A 20227-nucleotide genomic window follows, 5' to 3' on the forward strand; every position below is an offset into this window, starting at 1 on the left:
GTAGGGTAAACATTTGTGCATGTGGAGAATGGCAGTGGTGCCAATCTCTTATTAGGGCCTAAGAAATGGCATTGAGAAGCCTAAAATCACATGTGCATCCTTCTATGTAGTCATCACTGTCTCTGCTATGTAGAGATCATATGGAATTGTGTCAATCTCTTTGGAGAATGCCACCAGTTGAGAATGGGAGTGGTGCCAATCTCACACCATGACCTGAAAACATGCACAAGGAATCCTAAACTCACATGTGCATTGTGACTTTTGCCATTATCCTACTGCAGCCAATAAAATTAGTGGAATGCCAATCTATACGCTCAGTTTGTCTGGACTACTACTAGCGGAGAATGGCAGTGGTGCCAATCTCATGCTTGCAACTACATAATGACACTGAGATCATCAAACTCACATGTGCAATGGAATAGGACACCACTCTCCTATGATCACTGGAATACCCCTCCTAGAATAATAGGCTAATAATTTGTACAAGTGGAGAATGGCAGTGCTGCCAATCTCTTATTAGGCCCTAAGAAATGGCATTGAGAAGCCTAAACTCACATGTGTAGAGATCATATGGAATTGTGTCAAACTCTGTGGAGAATGCCACCGGTGGAGAATGGTAGTGGTGCCAATCTCATACCATGTCCTGAAAACATATAAAAGGATTCCTAAACTCACATATGCATTCTTCTATGTAGTGAAAACTGTCTCTGTTGTGTAGAGATCGTATGGAATTGTGTCAAGCTCTGAGATCATCAGACTCACATGTGGAATGGAACAGGACACCACTCTCCTATGATCACTCGAATACCCCTCCTAGAATAGTAGGCTAAACATTTGTACAAGTGGAGAATGGCAGTGGTGCCAATCTCTTATTAGGCCCTAAGAAATGGCATTGAGAAGCCTAAACTCAAATGCTCATTCTTCTATGTAGTGATCACTGTCTCCGGTGTGCAGAGGTCATATGGAATTGTGTCAATCTCTGTGGAGAATGCCACCAGTGGAGAATGGCAGTGGTACCAATCTCATACCATGACCTGAAAACATGCACAAGGAATCCTAAACTCACATGTGCATTCTTCTATGGAGTGATCACTGTCTCCGCTATGTAGAGATCATATGGAATTGTGTCAATCTCTAAGATCATCATCACTCACATGTCGAATGGAATAGGACACCACTCTGCTATGATCACTGGAATACCCCTCCTAGAATAGTAGGCTAAACATTTGTACAAGTGGAGAATCGCAGTGGTGCCAATCTCTTATTAGGCCCTAAGAAATGGCATTGAGAAGCCTGAAGAAACATGTGCATTCTTCTATGTAGTGATCACTATCTCCGCTATGTAGAGATCATATGGAATTGTGTCAATATCTATGGAGAATGCCACCAGTGGAGAATGGCAGTGGTGCTAATCTCATACCATGACCTGAAAACATGCACAAGGAATCCTATACTCACATGTGCATTCTTCTATGTAGTGGTCACTGTCTTCGCTGTGTAGAGATCATATGGAATTGTGTTAATCTTTGTGGAGAATGCCAACAGTGGAGAATGGTAGTGGTGCCAATCTCATACCATGACCTGAAAACATGCATAAGGAATCATAAACTCACATGTCCAAGCACCCACACTCATCTCCAAGCTTACACACTCATCCCCAAGCATTCAAGATAAGAGGGTGAACAAGGAAGAGAAGAAGGAGAAGTTGCTTTGAAGAAAGATAAGAAGCTTCCATACCTCTATCCAAGGTAAGTCTCTTGGTAGTTGGTCCTCTTTGGAAGTTGCTCTCCTTGGATTTGTCCTTTGTCGTATGCAGGGAAGGCAAGTTTTTGGTACTAGTGTTGTTCTTTTTGGGGTCGAGCACATGTCCTTTTTGCCTTTTTTTAAAAAAATGTCTGTCGAAGCACGTCTATAGATGCATCTAATCACGCATCTAATTTTTTAGAAAACAGGTAGCCATGCTATAGACATGCTATTAAACACGCTTATAGATGCACTCTGACAATTTTCTTATGTTGCATTCCCCTTCCTTTCCTTCCCCTTCCCCTTCCCCTTCCCCTTCCCCTTTCCCTTCCCCTTCCCCTTCCTTCTCTTTCCTCTCATTTGCATGCATGTTTAAGTTGAATATTCAATGCCTTAAGCATCCGTGAGGAAATAAGGGATGGCATGAATGATGGAAATAAGTGATTGCATGAGGGTGGGATAAAAAATTAGGAACATTGGATTGAAGCATGAGGGCGGGATAAATAAAGAGGGAATGCATGATGGAGCATTCTTTTTCTCTCTGTTTTCTCTTTCCTTTCTCCTTTTCCTTAACCATTCAAGAGGAAATAAGGGATTGCATGAATGATGGAAATAAGTGATTGCATGAGGGCGGAATATAGAAAGAGGAAAATTGGACTTAAGCATGAGGACGGGATAAAGAAAGAGGGCATGAATGGTGGAGCATTATTTTTCTCTCTTTTTTCTCTTCTTTTCTCCTCTCTTTTCACCTCTCTTTCCCTCTCTTTCCTTCTTGCTTTTCCTCTCTTTCCTCCTTTCTTTTCCTCTCTTTTCCCCTTTCTTTTCCTCTCTTTTTCCCTCTCTTTTCCTCTCTTTCCTCCTCTCTTTCCTCCTCTCTTTCCTTCTCTTGTTTTCTCTCTTTTATCCTCTCTTTTTCTCTCTCTTTTGTCCTCTCTTTCCTTCTCTCTTTTCCCCTCTCTTTTCCTCTCTATCCCCCTCTATTTTCCTCTCTTTTCTCCTCTTTTTCCTTCTCTTTTTTCCCCTCATTTCCAATCTTTTTTCTCCTCTCTTTCCTCGGACTCTCTTTTCTAGGCTTTTCCTTTTCTTTATTCTCTCTTTCCTTTTCTCTTTTCCTCCCTTTTTGTCTCTTTTTTCTCCTCTCTTTCCTCCCTCTTTTCCCCTTCATTTTCCTCTCTTTTCCCCTCTCTTTTCCTCTCTTTTCTCCTCTCTTTCCTTCTCTCTTTTCGTCTCTTTTCTCCTCTCTTTCCTTCTCTCTTTCTCTCTTTTCTCCTCTCTTTTTCTCTCTTTTTCTCTTTTCTCCTCTCTTTCCCCCTCTCTTTTCTCTGCTCTTTCCTTCTCTCTTTTCCTCTGTTTTCTCTTGCTCTTTCCTTCTCTCTTTTCCTCTCTTTTCTCCTCTCTTTCCTTCTCTCTTTTTCTCTCTTTTCTCCTCTCTTTTTCTCTCTTTTTTCTCCTCTCTTTCCTTCTCTCTTTTTCTCTCTTTTCTCCTCTCTTTTTCTCTCTTTTTTCTCCTCTCTTTCCTTCTCTCTTTTCCTCTCTTTTCCTTTCCTTTCCACCCATGTGAAGCTTCAATAGCTTGAGATTGAGCAAGCATATATAGACCTTTGTTACTCTAATTCAAAGAATGCAGGAGTCTATAAATGCTTGCTCAATGTCAAGCTCTCACCCTATTTTTTCTTTTGCCCCAATGATTGCATGCATGATGAAAAGAGGACATGCATGATGGTAATCTTCTTCTTTTCTTTTTTATAGTTCATCATGTGGCCAGGAAGCTCTTCATCCTCGCTTGATCTTTGAGATTCCATATTTTGGGAGTTATATAAGATATTGGGGCACCCTCCCACTCTTAATGAGTTATAGACATACATGATGGGTACTCTAAATATCCCCCAGGAGTCGGCAGTACAAACTCCAAACCACCCCAACTCCACACTTGCTAAGATTACTCTTGTTGAGTCGAGAGAGCCCAGTAGGCGATAGAGCCATGTCCCTTCTACCCAATCATCAGGAGTCCCTTATCCCCTGTGGTCTGGAGTCCCTTCTCCCCTCTGGTCTAGAGTCCCTGATCATCAACACTCCCTTCTCCCCTACGGCGGTCTCAAATCCCTTCTCCCCTACCATCAGGATGCCCTTCTACCTTGTAGATCTGCCAACGTACTCTTGTGCAGTCGAGAGTCTCTTGTCCAGATACGAGTGGCCAGTATACTAGCTCGTCATGATAGGGCAGTAGGCATAGTAGTAGGGAGAGCAGTGGGGGATGCATGGCACAATGCTTTGGGGGGATAATTGTGGGGGCGAGGATGATTTAGATGATGCAGATGTGCCACAGGGTGATGGTATGATCTTCTATGACATCACTCAAACATGAGGCATCTTGATGGATGCACGAGGGAAGGACATCATGGCCTTCATGTGCTCTGTAATTGCTAACAACTACAGAGATTGCTTTACTCCGTACAAAGAGCATCCAAGCAGGTTGGCTGATGAGACCATCACTAGTGTACGCTCTATGTATCCCAATCCCCCCAATGTTGAGTTCACAAATAAATGAGCAAATTCAAAGATTGTTATTATACTTCCCAATAAAATATCTCCGCTTAAGAGGTAGGCACTAGCCAAGATGTCCAGGAGAGAGGGAGGCCAACCACCAAGGGGCTAGCCCCACATCGCTCACAAGCATGAGTGGAAGAAAGCAATGAAGGTAGCGAAGGCAGTCTACAACACGTTGAGGCACGAAGGATCCAAATGGAGCAATATGGAAACGTGCATTTTGGAGCAGGGGGTGTTGAATCATGGGAGGGCTGAGGCCCAATTTGTAAGTATCGATCTCAAATTATATTGTGTTTATATGGTTTATTAGGAGATTGTTTCTTAGTACTAACCCCTTCGCAAATTGTGTCATCTTGCAACTTGATATCATGGGTAGGTACCCGAGATAGCCTACCACTACCACCAATAGAGAGGAGATACATAGAGGCACTTCTATGATGATGGTTTGATTACTGAGCAGTAGTATATCTGGGCTATTGGAGCGCCCCCCTTGGTATGTAAAAGTACTTAAATAATGTCAATATTGTAAATAAATATTTTATTTTTCATAAATTGATACATGTTATCCCTCATTTACAGGGCCCTCGAGCTGATCAGGAGGAAGAAGATGAGGAAGAGGGAGTGAAGAAGGGAGTGAGGATGCAGAGAACTTAGATTAGTCATAGAAGTAGTGCTAGCTACTCTTTTTCGCACTTGAATCCATTGGCTTGGCTTCGTGCCTCTCTTGTATATACACTCCTTTTATTTATTGTACTTGAAGCCACAAGATGTGGCTTGGCTTCGTGCTATATGTACATACAAGTACTTTTTGGGCTATGAATTGATATACACTCCTTTTATTTTTTTGGCTTTCAATTTCCTTGTGCAACGTTCTATCAATGAATGTCTTGTGAACTAAATGTTTTGGAGTTGTAATTTTTTATTTGGAATTGTAATCATTGGCTATAGACGTGCTTGGAATTGTGCTAATTAAAATGCCCACCGTGTTAATCAAAATGCGGTTGGCTGTAAGAATTGAATTGCACACTATGGAAATGGGATTCTTCTAACCACACAACTTACATGACATACACAACATTCTATTCAACCACACAATATTCTACTTTTATTTTTAAAAAAATCATGCAAAGCATCTATAAGCGCGTCTATGAATGCGTCTTTCTATTTTTTTTAAATTTCTACAGAGCGTCTAAAAGCATGTCTATAGGCATGTCTATAGGCACATCTGTCTATTATATAGATGTGCCTATAGATGTAGTTCTATAGATGTGCTAATAGATGTGCAAATAGATGTGCCCATAAGTTTTTTTTTAGTTAAGGAAACGCATCTATGTGTGTGTCTATGGGTGCTTTTTGTTGTTGTGTGGCTCATAGAATGGAAAGAATCCTGCACTACCATTCATGGGAAAAATCAAAAGGAAAAAGGTGCAGTCGGTAGACTATCAAATGTCACCATGCAATATTATACCCAAGTTGCTAGTGGCTCATTAGAAAGAATAGACATGAGAAGTCAAGATGGCAAGGCACAAAAGACCTATGCATGAAGTTTGCCGACATGTGCTCTACAATGGTACACTTCCCACTAGTTGCATTGACAATTCTTGAGGAATTAGGCAAGGGAGTGGAAGGAAAAGTGTAGGAGTTAAGATAGAGGGTGTGCCAGGTTTTAATCCAACTCTATCTTATGCTGTCAAGAAGTTGAGGCATGATATTGCACATGCACATAAATCATTGAAGACAGAGCTGGCAATGACTATAATTCATAGGGCCATGTGTCGAGCAATTGGTTACACACACATTAGCGATCTTTGGTTAATCAGTCCATACTTCAATGGAGGTAGTATTCATAACATGCTCATGAGCCTACCTTTCAGGTATCATGATTATCTGAACTGAGCAAGGCGATGCAACCCCCGTGAGCAACCTTGTAGTGCATGGCATGATACATGGAGTCAGATGCGAGCATGCCTATTCTGTAAGAATGCTCTTGCCATTTGTGCAACTATTGCTAGTGCAATGAAAGCAGTGCATGAGAGGGGGTTCAAACACATTGATTTGAATGCCATAAAATATGTGCTAGATTTCACACAAGATGGGAAATCTGTGTGAGTGAGCATTATTGATTGGGGCAGGTGTCTCCACAGATCTGAGAGCAAGCTCGAGCACGTTCAGGCACATGCTCCAAAGTCAAGATTTCCTTGGTTTGTGCCAGAGCTTTATGCAAGAAATGATGTTATACCTCAATCAAATGGTGCATGGTCAGACATGTCAGATTGCTATGCTATCGATTGGTTACTTGCCGAAATAGCCAACTTCCTTATGGGATGCGGGTCTGCACTATCAAGTGAGGAACTATACTCAGGGCATGTAATCAAGCTGTTGTGGGATTATAAACTCCACTTATGCTAGAATGAGCCTCGGGAACAGATGACAATGCACTTGCTAACTAAACTTCAACAGTGTATATAGTATTCCAAGGATGGAATGATTGCTGAGTGATCACAAAGTTTCCTCCTCATCATCCTCCTCATTGCTAGAGAGCTTGCTTCAGCTAATATGACTTGCAATTGTCCAACCAACAATGGGAGGATCATGCAACAGACTTGGGAGATCACAATGTACCCACTTGGCTAAATCTCCATATTTGTTCCAAGGTTTTCAGATGATACTCCCACCATTGGAGATGTAAAATATGGCTAGCATAGTGGAGGTCATTGTGAGCATGATTCCATCGCTTTCGAAACATCTTATTGCAAAATGGCACGACGAACGACGCTTTAGCCAACATTGTCACCTGTGGATCTTCTATTTTCCTTTAAGAAATCTCACAAAGCAGTCCACCATGCCACCTAAGCATTGCCCAAACTCGGACCTTTCATGTCTAATTTCCAAATGGCAAACCATACCGGCCTCATTGCATCAGCCGCATCAGCTAATCTCTTCCAAAAGCTAGTAGTTTGAGCCCTTTGCTTCATCTCTTTGAATTTAGTGCGAGTGTTTTGTGTGGTTGACTCAGCTATCCACTCGCTAACTTCTACATTGAATAATGTCTTCATTACAACTCCCTGTAGCTTGAGCAAATAGTCCAACATTATATAGTTCATTCTGAAACATGTTTTTCTAGGTTTCAAAAACTCTAGTGGATGTTTTGTAGATTGGTGTTTCGGAATATGCCCAACAATCTCTTGTGGTTGAGGAAGTATAACACCAATCTTTTTCCTTCATCTACTATGGCTTTAAACCACACAGTCTCCACCAATTTATACCAATCCTCAAGCACAAGTGAAGGCAATGGAAAGAGCACAATGATGCCCAAATGGTTGGATATTTTTTATTTACAATTTTTTCATCTTTCCTACAATTCTTTGCATTGTCTGTGATTATCTAAACAACTTTTTGCTCCCCAACATCTAGGATTGCAGCCTCCAATTCTTCAGTAATGTATTCACCTATCTTCGCATTACCACTTGTGTCGATGGATTGATGAAAAGCCTTCCCCTTAAATGTCACTACCATGATATTGATAAGAGGCCTCTTGGTGACATTTTTCAATCCATCACTAACAATGGTACATCCTGTTCTCTCAATACCATCGTATACCACTTGCTCCATCTCTAGCTTCATCCTCTCATAGTATGCATCCACGTAGTTGTTACGGACAGCATTGTAATTGGGCAATGCAAAGCTTGGACCCACCTTTGCTATAGATGCCATAGCTCTCTTCCAATGTGGGTTTTGAACCATGCTTAGTGGGTAACCGGTGCGACAAATGGCCTCAAAAATATATTGCGCTTTCTCTATATGTTGTTGTCTAAATGACTCTTCCAAAGATATTTGATGTGGACACACATGCGATTGTGAACGAGAAATGTCACTACATTATCCACTATCCATATACTTCATAGAGTAGCTTGCCATCTGTGTGAATGAGGCCATACCACTACTTTGAGGTGACACATCTACTAGCTGGAGGTGTGAGTAAATCATCAGGCATACGTTCTTGATGCTAGGATTGGTGATGTGTGACTATATCATCTACCTGGTTGTCCATACTTTTAGGTGTTTGGCCACCTAGAGTGGCTACAACTCTCTCAACACTTGGCCCCTTGCATTTTCCAATCTGTTTGTTGCTATCACCCAAGAAGTGCTTTGGCATTCTTTTGTCAGAGCTTGAATAGTCTTTCTTCATGAAAAAAGTTCCATTTCCACTTCTTGTTAGGAAACATCATAATGTAATCATGAGCCTTTGTTGGATTTCTTCCTCATTTTTCTAGAACCATGCTTCTAGTAAAGGTTGTAAGAGAGACATACAAAAACTTATATAAGTTTCATGTATATTCACATTAGTAATCATGTTTTGGATACTACCATATCATTTAGGATCTAGGACACATCACATTATCTTGAATCATTTGCAGTTCCACGTCCAAAATCAATGTGGCTATTTGGAACACCGACTTAGAATACTCCATGCAAGGTTGCTAGACCAAGAGAAAGAGAAATCATCCAACTGTCTTGTCCCCTCCCAATGTAATTAGATGATTGTGAACGTGGTAATCTACCTCTTGAAATAGGCATGGGACAGAAAATTGCATTTTCCCACGTTCCTCTCTCTTGAGTAAGCATCTATCTGCACCATGATCATCTTCAAAAACATGCTCTATTGGCGGATGTTGGTATTTTACACACACTGGTGCAGTAGCTAGCATCACTTACACAAGTACTTATAAATAATTTTACTACTACTTTCTAAGCTATGAGAAATTGTTTTACTACAAATTTCTAAGCTAGGAGAAATTGTTAACCTAATATCCTCAATCCTCAATATTGTTTTCTTCTATGCATATATGTACTATGGTGTTTGAGTTCTAATAAAAGCTACAAATTAAAATGTATGTAATATATTCATATCTAATTTGTTTCACCTTATAATCTATAAAACATAGGGATAGTGAGCCTATGTATACCACTATCTTTCCACACATGCAACATAATTTTGCGAGTTGCTATGAGCTAGCAATTGCGAGCTCCACAATTGGCTAGACTTCGAGCGAGATGCAAATGGCTGGCATAAGCGAGCCCACAACCAACTCAAAGTCAAATATTTCCTCATCACTCTTAAATACTAGTTAATATAAAGTATGAATTTTAACCATATATGAGATGTTCCAGGTCGGCCTAAGTGAACCTCCATCTGGCACGTGGTATAATATTATTCATCAACAAACAAGTTGTTATAGGTCGACTTAAGCGAACCTCCAATTGGCCCATTGAATTTTTCTTTAGGTATAGTTACAAGCTATAGTTACATACTTATAAATAAATGCATATGCTAAAAGTAAGAAAATCATACACACAAACATAATTTGATTGTTGCATTAGGGCATTTTTCCACCACGTCCTTAAACCACTTTACATCCAAAACATACACAAAGAAGAGTCAAAAGTCAAGCTTAATAATATCTTGGATTATGCCACAATAATCATCCATGGCTCTATTGGCTCCCTCAAAGCTAGCAATGATGCTGCAATCTTGTGTGTTTCTCTTATCATCAATCTGTTGTGTTCGAAAATGCTTGCCCTCACACCAAATAGCATTGAACATAGTGCACTACACCAAGACAAAATCAATTAAATAAGCAATCTAAATTATTGAAAGCTCCTAACTTATGCATAACATTCTATATACAGACCTTGCTCATGCATCCCCCTAGCATACTCCCATTCTTCCATTGTGATATGCATCCCCTCATCTTTCTCTGCTTTCTCCATTTGGTCAAGTAGCCAATCCACATGAATATCCTTTGGAAGTGCTCTTAGATACTGAGGGTATGGCACAGAGATCCATGGTGTGTATGAAAGAGGCCCTTTCTTCTTATCTTCTTGCCTTTGCATCCTCATATCTTGTCACTCATCTTTTCATCACATCACTATTAATCACACAATAGAGGTTGATATTTTTCAGCAAGTCCATGTCTATTACTTTGTTGCGTCCTTTCCCTTGAGGCACAATAGAGGTCATCCTTAGGTCTTCATCATCTCTCCATAGTCATGGGAGAAAGCTATCCACATCAACAAGAAACTTAGAAATATATACAAGTGACTCTTTTACCAACCAACCCTCAGCCATGCTACCTTCAGGTCTTGCATTTTGTCTCACGAAACCCTTCAAGGTCTTCATGAAGCGCTCGAGGAAGAACAACCATCATGCATGTATAGTACCACATATACCAATCTCATCCACCAAATGCACTATGAGATGTAGTTGGCTTGTGAGAATAGAATGTGGAAATGTCTCCTCCACTAAATAAACAACCTCCACTGACATAACTCGAGCATTCTCAAGCATGGTGGGATCTATTTCCTTTGAGCTCACATACCTAGAAGTGAAAAAGTACACCATATTAGCAATATGAACACCTTGCATGAAGCATTGATACGCATCACATTTTGTATCATGTAAAGTACCTCACAAGATCACCCATCTTGTAAATACAATCCTTCACGTCCTTTGATGCACTACAAGAAATGCTAGTAGGTAGTATGAACTGAACACACAAGGAGGTGGTTGATTAGTTGCTTCTAATTCACTCACAAATTTGAAAGGAAAAAGATATTATGCACATAAAATACTTACTTGGAGCATCTTGTGCCAATCATGAGATTTCAAGCCATATAATTGCTCTACACCTCTTTTCTTTCTCTGTGTAAAGGGCCCCTTCAAACACCTCATGCATCTAGTGGGAGTACGAATTGTAGTAATAGCGTGCTTCACCACCACCATCTCTAGCTTTGATAACCTCCACAGTGCACAAGGTAAAAAAAATGCCCATTTGGTCTCTCTTCATGCATCCTCCTTATGGTACGTAGATCCTCCCTTATGCCTGTGGAATCTCGTGTCCCATTCGCATGTTCCCAAATGGTAGATGCCACATTCTTGAAGATATGCATGGGATCAAGCAGGTGATTGATCTTGAGGTGGGACCAATATGGTAAATAATAAAAGATGGAGTATCTAAACAAAAGCTGGTGTTAGCGGGCAATCTTTATTTCTAGCCAATATAGCACACAATAGTTACAAACCCTTACCAGCTCATCCCAAGTGGTGGAGGAGTCATGGAACCATCCCAAATTCTCATCCAATCTCCCATAGTGAGTGATTGGGGGAGGACTTCATTCCAAGGGGCAACATACCTAGGATGATCAAGTGGGAGAAATTGATGGTGATTCTCATGGATGACCTTATTCAATGTGTATGCCCATGAGGCAACAAGTGAAGGACCACAAACAGGACATGCATGGTAATCTGATGTAGTGAGACCTGAACAATGGATGCACTTAAGAGTTGAAGGTGGGTTTAGGGTGCCACATCCTTTGCCTACTCATAATTAGAAGTGCAATGCTTAGCTGAACACTCGCCATAGCCTTGCAAGTCATGCATCGTCCACATCAAGACTGCTTTGCAATTGAAGTATCGTGATGAGGGAGGCCTACTCACATCATGCACCTTGATACCTCTCCAAAGTATCTCTAGATCATCAATCAAAGGCTCCAAATAAACATCAGGATTTTTGACTTTATGTTTCCCTGGAATTAGAAGGGATGACATAACATTTCCTTTCTTAATTGCCATATAGGGTGGAAGATTATAATTCACCAATATCACTAGCCATACATTGTAAGAGGTGCTTTTGAGACCAAATGGGTTCACACCGTCCATACCCAATCCAAGTCTCAAGCTCCTAGGTTCTTCCTTGAAGCTTGGCCATGTGTCTTCAATATGCTTCCATGCATGACTGTATGTAGGAGTTCTCCACTTGCCATCGATTGATCGATGGGAGGAATGTCATGACATGACCTCTGCAATAGATTTGCACTTGAACATATGCTGGATGCAAGGGATTATGGGAAAATGTCATAGAACCTTATGAGGCACATCCAAAGTTTTGAGATCTGCTCTATATCTTACCTCTCCACAAGTAGGACACTCTCTTGCATCCTTATGTAGTCCACGAAACAAAACGCAATTGTTGATGTATGCATGGATGTGATTGTAATCTAATACTCCAAGAGAGTTCACATGTTGCCTTGCCATATCTCTTGAGGTCAGTAATTTATTCTCCCTTGGAAGCATTTTACACAATAGCCTGCATGTGAAAACCATAAATGAGGAAAAGCATTTGAGTAATTAACCCACTAGCATAATTCACCATGTTTGCAAAATAGACTTTAAAGCTTACTTGAGTAATGCATTCAAACTTGCATTGCTCCATCCATAGATGGTTTGCAAGTTTAGTAACTCAAGGGAGGCACATAGAATAGAGAATATGTACCCCTCAAATAGTGGAGTCGATGCTGCGGTAAAAAGATCGTCCTGCTCCATGCTATCATCCCTCCCTTTGGATTGATGGACATATAAATCCCATACCATATCATCAAACACCTCCTCCTCCACGGCTTCATGAGGTAATGGGAGAGGGCTACTATCACCATCACTCCATGCATCCGTAATGATCTTTCCTGAAGATCCCACCTCATATCGCCAACGCTTCACCTCCTCACGATGAGCATAGGGCAAAATATGCGGGTGTGGCACTGCATCTTGTATCAAAATAAAATGGGATCATATCTCAAACATATGAACACCCATAGATATCTCAATCAACCTTAACTCTTTAACACTTACCATGTTTATGATCGCATCCCATTCTCCATACTTTGAGATGTGATTGAGTGTAATCCTGGGTGCACAATACATGTTTCCTCGACATTGATCACACATACATTTTATTTTTTGCTCCAACCACATTTTGCGATGGTGGATACGAAGGGATTCATCCTCACTGGAGCTACTTGTTGAAGATGAAGACATCCTACAAATAAACAACCCAAAAAATTTGCTCTTGTATCAAATATTTAATCTTGAAACTCTGTGGTGCATCTAATACCATGTCTAAAACCGTGTCTATCTGTCCTATGATGCACGTTTATAGGCACATCTAAAACTGCGTCTGCTCTGTGTTATAGACATGCATTTAGATGCATATATAGATGTGCTTATAGATGCGGTTTTCAAAACTACTTTTAGCACGCTTTCTTTTCTTCACATACTTTTAGCATCGTGCGGCTGGCTTTGCTATTAACTGACACAGTTTCAAGCATCCACGCTTATCTCCAGGCACCCACACTTATCTCCAAGCAATCTCCAAGCACACAAGAGAAGAGGGTGAACAAGGAAGAGAAGAAAGAGAAGCAGCTTTGAAGAAGGACAAGAAGCTTCCATACCTCATTCAAGGTAAGTCTCTTTACGATTGATCTTCTTTCAAAGTTGCTCTCTTTGGATTCGTCCTTTGTCATATCCAAGAACCGAATGTCTTTGGTACTAGTGTTGTGCTTTTGTGTCGGGTGCATGTCCTTTTCGAGTTTTTAGAATAGTCTATTTGTCAGAGCGTGTCTATAGACGCATCTGAGAGTGCGCCTTAAAGCACATCTAAGAGCGCGTCTATAGATGCATCTACTCTGTTTTTGGAAACAAATAGCTGCGTCTATAGACGTGCTGTTATATGCGAAGATAGATGTGCTTTGTTATTTTTCCCTAGCCTGTCCTTCCCTTTTCTTCCCTTCCCTTCCCTTTCCTTTCCTTTCCTTTCTCTTTCCTCTTCCCTTTCCCTTTCCACTTCCACTTCCAAGAAAAGGATTGCATATTGAATGATGGAAATAAGTGATTGCATGAATGAAGAAAGGCATTGCATGAATGATGGAAAGGGATTGCATGATTAAAGAAGGGGATTTGCATGAATGATGGAAAGGGATTGCATGATTGAAGAAGGGGATTGCATGAATGATGGAAAGGGAAAACATGATTGAAAAAAGGGATTGCACTCTATGTTTTTCTCTCTTTTTCCTTCTCTCTTTTATCCTCTCTTTCCTTCTCTTTTTGTATCTCTTTTTCTCTCTTATCTCCTCTCTTTTTCTCTCTTTTTTTCTGCTCTCTTTTCCTCTATTTTTCTCTCTTTCCTTCTCTCTTTTATCCTCTCTTTCCCTCTCTTTTTGTAATTTTTCTCTCTTATCTCCTCTCTTTTTTTCTCCTCTCTTTTCCTCTCCTTTCTTCTCTCTTTTGTCCCCACTTTTTCTCTCTTTTTTTCCTCTTTTCCTCTCCTTTCTCCTCTCTTTTATCCCCACTTTTCCTCTCTTATCTACTCTCTTTCCTTCTCTCTTTTTCTCTCTTTTTCTCTTCTTTTTCTCTTCTCAGCTCATCAGTCATCTTCTTTTTTTCTTTTTTCCAGTTCATCATGTGGCCAGGAAGCTCTTCAGGCTAACTTGATCTTCACGAGACCATCTTTCGGGAGTTATATGACCTTTTGGGGCACCCTCCCAGTCTTGGGGAGTTATACGGTTACATAATGGGTACTATAAACACCCCCCAGGAGTCGGCACTACAGACTCCAAACCAACCCAACCCCGCACCAGCTGAGATTACCCCAGCAGAGTCAACATAGCCCATCCAGCTACACAACCAAGGCCCTTCCCCCATGCCGTCCTATGCCCCTTCCCCCATGCCGTTAGGAGAGCCTTCTGCCTTGCAGAGCCATCAGCGTATTGCTATGTAGTCAAGATTTGGTTCTCTAGCTATGAGTGGTCCACATATTCCCATGTAGTTGAGAGTCACTTCTCCAGCTATGAGTGGCTAGCATACTAGCTCGACATGACACAGTAGCAGGCATAGTAGCAGGGAGAGTGGTGTGGGATGCATGGCATAGTGCTTTGGGAGGGGTGGTGGTGGGGATGAGAATGATTCAGATGATTTAGACGTGCCTCCAGGTGATGGTACGATCTACTATGACATCACTCAGAGATAATGCATCTTGATGGATGCACGGTGGAAGGACATCATGGCCTTCATGCACTCTGTAATTGCTAACAATTACAGAGATTGCTTTATCCACTACAAAGACCATCCAAAGAGGTTGGCTAATGAGACCCTTGCTGTGGTTTGCTCTAGGTATCCTAACCCCCCCAATGTTTAGTTTTTCATAAATGGGCCAAGTCAAAGATTGTTACGATACTTGGCAATAAAAAATCTTCTCTTAAGAAACAGGCACTAGCGGAGCTTGCCAGGATCGAGGGAGGTCAACCACCAAGGGGCCCACCCCACACTACTCACAAGCATGAGTGGAAGAAAGCAATAAAGTTAGTGAGGGAGAAACCTAGTCTGTAGCACGTGGAGGCATGAAGGATCCAAATGGAGCAATGTGGAAGTGTGCATTTTGGAGCAGGTGGTGTTGAATCATAGGAGGCCCAATTTGTAAGTATCGATCTCAAATTATATTGTTTATGTAGTTTATTAGGAGGTTGTTCCTTTGTACTAACCCCTCCACAAATTGTGTCAGAGGAGATACATGGAAGCACTTTTATAATGACGGGTTGACTACTAAGGAGCAGTATATCCAAGCTACTGGAGTGCCCCCTAAGGTATTTAAAAGTAATTAAATAATGTCAATATTATAAGTAAAGATTTGATTTTTCATACATTGATATATGTTGTCCCTTGTTTCATGCCCCTGCACAAAAAGATGAGGAGGAAGACGAGGAAGAAAGAGGTGGAGAAGGGAGTGCAGAAGGGAGCATAGAAGGGACATGGAGAACTTAGATTAGTTGTAGAAGTAGTGCTAGCTACTCTTTTTTGTACTTAAAGCCACTGGCTTGGCTTCGTGCCTCTTGTATATACACTCCTCTTATTTTTGGTACTTGAAGCCACAGGATGTGGCTTAGCTTCATGCTATATGTACATACAAGCACTTTTTGAGCTATGAATTAATATACACTCTTTTTATTTTTTTGGCTTTCAATTTTCTTGTGCAATTTCTATCAATTAATGCCTTGTGAACTAAACATTTTGAAGTTGTAATGTTTTATTTGGAATTATAATTATCGACTATAGACGTGCTTGCAAGAGTGCTAATTAAAATGCAGTTGGTTGTAAAAGTTGAATTACACAATGTGGAAATGGGATTCCTGTAACTACGTAGCATACACAACATACACAACATTCTGTTCAAGCACACAAAATTTAAAAAATATTATGTAGCGTGTCTATCAGGGCATCTATAAATGCATCTATATATGCATCTATCTGTTCGAAGGACACCTATTTGTGCATCTATAGACGCATCTATAAACGTGTCTATAAATGCATCTATAAATGCATTTATGGATGTGCCTATCGATTTTTTAAAATTTCTAGCAGAGCATCTATATATGCATCTATATGCATGTCTATAGGCACATCTATCTGCTATATAGATGCACCTTTAGATGCAGGTCTCTAAACATGCAAATAGACGTGCTGTAAGTTTTTTTTTAGTTGAGTAAACATGTCTGTGTGCGCGTTTGTAGGTGCTTTGTCTTGTTGTGCATAATTTATCTTTAATTAGGCTCAAACTCAAGTTTATGCTATTACAGTAGTACAAAACCATTCACATACATTGAATCCTAACCAAAAATTTGGCTCTTCTTTCTAGGATCTGGTTTTCCATTCCCAAATACTTTGCATACATTTATTGTGGGCTCCCATTCACTATAACTTAGCATTTATCAAATCTAACAATGGGTATTAAAGTTTGTTTTTGGTACTACTCTACTAAAATAACATTAAAGCTTCTATCAGGCTCTCAAAGCATCCCTTCTTCAAGCTATCAAAGTGGGTAGAAGATAATGTTAGAGCTATACATATAGCTTTCCCTAACTTGAACTAGGTCTCACCTATATATGTGTAACTAGTGATCAATATGAATCAGTCTTTGGGAGTCTATTTGGTGTGCCTATCGTCTCTTCTTCTTCTCTCTCAACATGGTATCAGAGCTACAAAGCTCTTGCTATTGTATGCTCATTGTAATGAAGAAAGATAGGAAGTATTAGTTGTTGATTTGATTACATAGTGCTTTCAATATCTCATCGCTTATTTTCTCTTGTCGATTTTGACATGTCTAACTTGATGTGGTTTTTTGGAGGTCTTTTGGCACAAATTTGAGAAAGTTATTGGTGGGAAATGGATCATAGATCAATTTGTAGAGCGTAGCTCTCATCGTGCTCTTCGTTCTAAGCACTTAAACACCCTAATTGGACAAGAAGTATTAGCTATGGAACTTCATACTGGTTTTCAGATTAAGACACTTCATAGTGAAAATGGTGGAGAATATATTTGTAATCTTTTTAATGATTATTGCATTGAGTGTGGCATTCATCGTGAATATACTATTCCATACTCTCCTCAACAAAATGCTCATGCAGAGCATAAGAATCACACTTCTCTTGATGCTATGCGATGTATGCTCCTTCATTTTAGATTATCTCGAAGCTTTTGGACAGAAGCACTTCTGACAGCCATCCTTGTGCAAAATCATCTTCCTACAACTACACCTTCTGGTCAGATACCAATCACAACTTGGATAGGGAGGACTCCTTCTGTATCACATTTTCAAACTTTTGGTTGCATTGCTTATATTCATGTACCAAAGAGACATGAAAAAGGCTAGATCTTCCTGGCAAAAAGGTCCTCTTCATTGGATATTCTCCGAATTTTGAAGGTTATAAATTCTATGATCCCTCTTCTAAGAAAGTGATAATCAATTAGGATGCCATATTCAATGAATAGTTAATGGGAGGTACATGGTCTACCAAGGATGTAGAGGACACTGAATCCTTACTTTTTGCCTTTCCTTTTCTATTTGATAATTATTCCACTTCTGATGTCATTACTACTCATTCATCTGATGGCATCATTGCTACTCCATCTACAGAGCAATGTGTTGACAATCTTGATTTGCATCCTACACATACACAGGCCTCTGATGATAGTGTTGATATTTATGTTGATCTGCCTATTGATTTTGAACATGGTTCTACTCATGATTGTGTTGATGACTTTGAAATCATTGATCATGCAATGGTTGCTCATGAAGACCCTACTACTTATACAGAAGCTATCTCTTCTTCACAAAAGAGTCAATGGCAAGAGGCAATGGAAGCTGATTATGATTCTTTGATCTCTAAAGGTAATGGGTTCTTACTGAACTACCTCTTGATCGCACTCCTATCAAATGTAAGTGCATTAATAAAGACAAAACCAAAGCTGATGGTTCTTTTGACAAATTAAAAGCTTGTCTGGTTGCAAAACGATATTCACAAATTGCAGGAGCTGATTATCATGATAACTTTTCACCTGTTGTTCGTAGCACAAGTATTAGGGTACTCTTGGCTTTTGCTACTCAATTTGATTTGGAGATTCATGAAATGGATGTGAAAATTGCTTTTCATAATGGAGATCTTAAAGAGGAGATTTATATGAAGCAACCAGAAGGGTTCACACTTCCCAGTCAGGGCCATCTTGTTTGTCACCTTCATCATGCTCTTTATGGTCCAAAACAAGCTTCCCATTCTTGGTACATGAAAATTGATCTGTTTCTAACATCTCAAGGTTTCAACTCTTGTTTCTTTGACCCCAACTTATATGCCAAATGTGATGGTGCTCTTTTTGTCATTCTTGCTCTTTACGTGGATGACACCATACTTGTTTCCAACAATCTCGATTTCTTGCAACATGTCAAGAAAATCTTATCCTCAGCATTTGATATGGTTGATCTTGGTGACATTCATTCATGTCTTGGTATTCAAGTTCAACAATTTTGTCACAACGGAATTCTCCTACTTCGACAAACGAAATTCATTCAAGATGCAGTTCAAAACACGACAAGACAAAGCACCCATAGACACGCGCACAGACGCGTTTCATGAACTAAATAAAAAACTTATGGGCGCGTCTATTTGCGCATCTATTTTGGCATCTGGAGACCCGCATCTAACTGCACGTCTATGTATCAGACTCACAAGCGTATAGATGCACAGTTAGATGCATAAATACATGCACTTATAAACGCATTTATAGATGCACATATAGACGCAGATCGAACAGATAGATGCGAATATAAACGCGTTTTTAAATGCACGGATAGACACGCCTTTTTTTTTTTTTTTTAATTTTACAAAATACTATGTATGTTGTGTATGCTATATAGTTACAAGAATCCCATATCCACATTGTGTAATTCAATTCTTACAGCCAACCGCATTTTAATTACAATTCCAAATAAAATATTATAACTCCAAAATGCAATAAAATTGAAAGCTCAAAAAGTGCTTGTATATACATATAGCACGAAGCTAAGCCACGTCATGTGGCTTCAAGTAGAAAAAATAAGGAAGCTAAGCCACGTCATGTGGCTTCAAGTACAAAAAATAAGAGGAGTCTATATACAAGAGGCACGAAGCCAAGCCCCCTATGCATTACATATATGTAGAAGAATATGATTGCATGCTCATGCGGCAAGCCATGCAAAGGAGAAAATTGTCACCCACAATCAATCAATGCCTGCTCCAGAGTTGTCTTTAGCTGCAAATATGGTGTCCCTGCCCCGCACTTCGACACAGGCTACAATCGTAACTATAGGAGGTGATGTGAAATGTCCATCAAAGTGAATACTAGCTGTATGGACATTCTGATCAGTCGCCCACGAACAACTAGCAATAGCTCAGGAAGAGGTTTGAAGGGAAGGAGAACAAGTATATTGGAACAAAAGTTTGGGCATAGGCTTGAAGGGAAGGAAAAGAATAGACAACAGGAACGAGAGAAAGCATGTGGACTAGGTACAAAGGCAGCATGACAATGGCTTCATGGCAGAGATCATTAAGATCATAAACAACGACATGAAAAAATGTTTTTAAAAATAAATAAATAATTATCCTACATGGTGCTTTTACAAGTTGGCATCTAAGATATGTAACAAATGGTCCTTAATTAGAAGATTGCTAGTCGAGTGGATTCTTGAGAGCTAGCTCTTTAAGCATGGAGCAGACAAGGCTAGTGCATGCGAGCCACGCA

At 40.1% G+C, this 20227-nt stretch overlaps 1 protein-coding gene across 1 annotated transcript in view; it reads right to left on the reverse strand.

Moving 5' to 3' along the window:
* Positions 1–13162, reverse strand: part of LOC147900472 (uncharacterized) — a 28173-nt gene extending 15011 nt beyond the window's left edge. The window contains exons 1-3 of the mRNA XM_087376660.1: positions 12973–13162; positions 12531–12891; positions 12260–12437 (exon numbers count right to left, since the gene is read on the reverse strand). Of these exons, the coding sequence (XP_087232786.1) occupies positions 12260–12437; positions 12531–12891; positions 12973–13162 (729 nt within the window). The remainder of the gene's footprint in view (positions 1–12259; positions 12438–12530; positions 12892–12972) is intronic.
* Positions 13163–20227: the final 7065 nt, after the last annotated feature.

The sequence above is a fragment of the Dipteris shenzhenensis genome, chromosome 7 (genome assembly GCF_047967505.1).
Source record: "Dipteris shenzhenensis isolate YYH24624 ecotype China chromosome 7, Dip_SZ_1.0, whole genome shotgun sequence".
In the NCBI taxonomy this organism is placed as follows: domain Eukaryota; kingdom Viridiplantae; phylum Streptophyta; class Polypodiopsida; order Gleicheniales; family Dipteridaceae; genus Dipteris; species Dipteris shenzhenensis.